Raw genomic sequence first — 4,127 nt, 5'->3', positions numbered from 1 at the left:
GCTTTTATTTACCTATCCCCCGGTTCCCCAAACTTTTTTCTCCCCCCCCCCCCCCCCCCCCCGAGTGGTTTCTAAACATTTTATGCGCCCCTCCCCCCCCCATGGATACTGTATGCGCTGGTAAAAACCCAGCGCATACAGTATTTATGTTTTGTTTTTGTTTTTTTCATCCAGACGGCTTCCCGCGCCCCCCCCCCGCAATGACAGGGCGCCACCCCTAGGGGGCGCGCCCCCCAGTTTGGGAACCTCTGATCTAGTGAAAGTAAAGCTGTAAGTGAAGGAACCTGCTTTAGTTTTACAGTTGAATTGGACTTGGTCAGAACCAGCAGAGTCTGGACTGAAGGCGGATCAGAACCTAAAAATAGTCTGAGACAGTCATACGTGTGTGTGTGTGTGTGTGTAATCCTGGATTAGTGACAGTCATCATTATATGGCTCCAGCACTAAGTGGTGGTGATCAAACTGGGTCTGGACCGGGCCGGACCGGACTGCTGAGGACGGTCTGGTCTCTGAGTAACTCAGTAGAAACAGCCAGCTCCTCTTCCTCCTTTTCCTCCTCCGTGTTGAACCTCGGCTGCTGCAGTGATGACCCGGTTCTGATCCGGTCAGGTCGGTCAGTGAAGGCAGGATTATCCTGGTCCATGACATAACCGGGTTAAGAGGATTGTCTGAAAGCTCCTCCTCTTGCTCCTCTTCTTCTCACCTTGCAGAGTCTCCGTCTCCCCAGGTACCAGAACCGAGTGTCAGTAGCAGAACCGGGCCGCTGCAGGTTAGTTCTGATGGTTTATTGGTTGAACAGAACCAGCGTCCTGGAACGGAGAAGTTTTGACCTTTGACCTGTAGCCTGAGATCAGGTCAGGACGGGGACAGGACTGGTGGACATGCAAGACATCCATCTCCATGGCAACGCCATGAGATGCAGCGGCTGTGTGTTTAATGGGACGTTGTCGCTTTAAGAGGATGCCTGCAGCTTTAAGTGACATCAGCTGTGAGGGGGTGGGGCCTCACAGGAAGCAGGAGGATGATGTCAGTGTCCGACCCGAACCAGACCGCACCAGAACCGGGCCAACCTGGGCTCAGCAGAAGCAGAACCAGACTTTTTATTAACAAAGCAGTTAGCAGATAGAGGCTAGTGGTTAGCTGTGAGTGGTTAGCGGCTAGTGATTAGCGGCTAATGGTTAACTGTCAGTTATTAGCGGCTAGTGATTAGTGGCTAACGGTTAACTGTGAGTGGTTAGCAGTTAGCAGCGAGTGCAGTGGTTGAAAATGAAAATGAAAAAGAACTGTTCACACCAAAAGATTCAGTTCATCTGCACCAATAACCAGATTATTCTGGACCCAGAATTGGGCTAAACTCCTGATCCGGTCCAGATTCCGGTTCTGATCCGCTCCAGACTATCCTCCACCATTTCTCTGTCAATTTTTCTGATCTGACCACATCCTGGATTCACATCTGGACCAGCAGAATGTCGGACCGAGTCGTCTGTCCTGCAGCGTGACGCAGCCGGCAGGACGTTCCCTCTGTACTTCGGTCTGGCAGCATCATCTTCCTCATCAAGCACATCTGGAGGGGGCGGGGCTAAGCCGGCTCTGCTGCAGTAGAGAGAGAGAGGAGACGGGCGAGAGACGGGGGAGGGGGGGTGTCGCAGCAAAGAGCTGCAGCAGGACGAGGAGAGAAACAGAACATGCTGGTTCTGACCCGGTTCCCACAGCAGAACTCGCCAAGAAGACTGTATCTGAGGTAGACCTGAGCTCGACACCAGATAAAGTTCTGGTCTGGTCCGGTTTCCCCTGCCGGACCGGCCCGGCCGGGACCATGGAGTGGAACGAAGTGGACCTGGTGCAGGAGTTCACGGTGGAAGGACAATGCAGCAAGATCAAAGTCCGCTCCTGCAGGATCACCTGGGACAATCTGCAGGTACTGCAGCCGGGCCGGACCGGGCCTGCGGAACCGGCAGAGTTCTGCTGGACATCACCACACATCGACTACACCGGCTGAACTTCTGCTGGCTCCACCAAGATAAGGAGCCCAGCAGAACCAGACACAGGGTTCTGGAGGTTCTGGATGTTCTGGAGGCTCTGGATGTTCTGAAGGTTCTGGAGGTTCTGGATGTTCTAGAGGTTCTGGAGGCTCTGAATGTTCTGGAGGCTCTGGAGGTTCTGAAGGGTTCTGGAGATTCTAGAGGTTCTGGAGGGTTCTGAGGGGTTCTGGTGTTTCCAACCACTAATTTGCTAAACAAAAATCTTAGCCATGCTAACAGTAATCCATTAAACACTTGAAAAGAAAATGGCAGAAGCTAAAGCTAAACTGCTACACACAAAATTATACTAAACTGCTTACAAAAACATGCTAATGCTAAAGTGCTAATCACATTAAAGATTAGCAGAAGCTAAAGCTAACCATGATGACTCGCTAGCTGCAGTCCTCAGGTTATGATTCTGCCACATTTTATAAAGTTCATCTGTCATGAAGATGGGAAACATCTTAAGGCAAAAAATGTTTTAAGAGGCTCAAATATGTCAGCCATCTTGAAAATGCCCTTCATCCTAAAACTGTAGTGACTGATGGGAAATATGAAAAACATCAGACCTGAGTGGTTAGCATGCCTATGCTTCACCACTAGAGGGAAGTAAAGAGTAGCTCTTCTGGCTAACAGCTAACTGATCTGAGCTGTAGCAGGAAGATGAAGTTCAGTGGCCAGGTGCTTCACCTGCAGCAGAACCTCTAACCTGTCCATGCTGCCATCGCATGGTGGCCACAGCAACTGTTTTCATCAGTGCTGCTGCTCCCATGAACACCAGGGAATCACCTTGGTAACCAGTGACTCAACATATTTAGAGCCAACTTGTTCTGAAGTTACTGCAGAAAGCTTTCAGTTTTAATAATCAGACAGGAAAAGTTTTTCTAAACCAAACCTACCTCTGCTCTGGAGACACTCACTGTTAAAATGTCCTTTACTCTGTGTGTGTGTGTGTGTGTGTGTGTGTGTGTGTGTGTGTGCAGGTCCCGCAGGTAGAGCTAACCCTCTCTGAGCTCCAGGAAATGGCCACCAGGCAGCAGCAGCAGATCGAGGCGCAGCAGCAGATGCTGATGGCCAAGGTAACAGCAGCAGCGAAGCAGCCACTGCGAACAGCTCCTCCGGTTGTTGTGGAAATTTGTGCAAAATCAAAAGATCCCTGCTATTTTTCTTCCTGTGATGCATAATTGTGATTTTTCTTTTTAATTTTATGAATTTTCTGAATAAATGTTGAAAAGCATCAGCTTGAAGAGATGCTACCTCCCACCTGCAGGTGGCAGTATCTGGCCACCTGGATGTGGCGAGTTACAGAAATCAAGTTATTTAACGTATCCACCATAGACATAATATAAGCTTATATTATGTCTATGGTATCCACCTTATTCCTATGCCCCATGATGCTTTGCGTGAATTATGGGTACGACTTCCGTTGCTAACCGGAACCGACATTTGTTTGCGGGTTAGCAACTCGCTAACTGGCTTTCCACAGAGGTTTTAGGCTATAAAATATGTGCGAACTCCAGTTTTCACAGCTTAAATGCGGCAGTATTGTTTTACCGCTACCTACAGCTATTGAGGGGAGGGATGGCGACTTGAAGAAATGGCTGGAAATAACCCGCACTAGCATATTTAGCACCTGAGTGAAGTTGGCCCCCCACCTTCTTCAAATCAGACAAAATGGGTGTCAATCAACACACCTGCTGCTGCAGCCACAAAGTAAACTTGGTCTGATTATTAAAGTACAGCCACGAACAGAACAGTTACCCGAGAATCACAAGGGCAGACACTTTCCAGTGGAAAGTTGCTCTCTGTAACAGATTAATATGCGATTCGGTTCGGTTCTGGTCCAGTGGGGAGATTCTCCATATTGCGGTCTGGAGCGCAGCAGCTGCGGTCATCTCTCCGCTGATATGCAGCGACACTCAGCAATGGAGAACCTCGAGGTTCTGGTTCTGATGGACTAAATGAGCCCAGATATTTTATTTTGTCTTATAAGAAATGTTCCTGGCCCATTCATAATGATAAAGACTCAGATCATGAACTTTATTATTTTTTAAATACAAATGAAAAATAAAATTCACATCACACCGAGCTAATATTATGTAGTTCT

At 48.6% G+C, this 4,127-nt stretch overlaps 1 protein-coding gene across 1 annotated transcript in view; it reads left to right on the top strand.

The window, feature by feature from the left end:
- The window catches only part of LOC106940787 (apoptosis-stimulating of p53 protein 1-like), a 36,763-nt gene that overhangs the window by 6,594 nt on the left and 26,042 nt on the right, over positions 1–4,127 (top strand). Inside the window, exons 5-8 of the mRNA XM_015023613.1 lie at positions 415–608; positions 710–768; positions 1,540–1,917; positions 3,004–3,193. Of these exons, the coding sequence (XP_014879099.1) occupies positions 415–608; positions 710–768; positions 1,540–1,917; positions 3,004–3,193 (821 nt within the window). The remainder of the gene's footprint in view (positions 1–414; positions 609–709; positions 769–1,539; positions 1,918–3,003; positions 3,194–4,127) is intronic.

Source organism: Poecilia latipinna, unplaced genomic scaffold, assembly GCF_001443285.1.
Source record: "Poecilia latipinna isolate Pla-1442-1.1 unplaced genomic scaffold, P_latipinna-1.0 Scaffold3360, whole genome shotgun sequence".
Classification (NCBI taxonomy): Eukaryota; Metazoa; Chordata; class Actinopteri; order Cyprinodontiformes; family Poeciliidae; genus Poecilia; species Poecilia latipinna.
The sequence above is the reverse complement of the archived record's forward strand: the minus strand, read 5'-3'. Positions and strand labels throughout refer to the sequence as shown.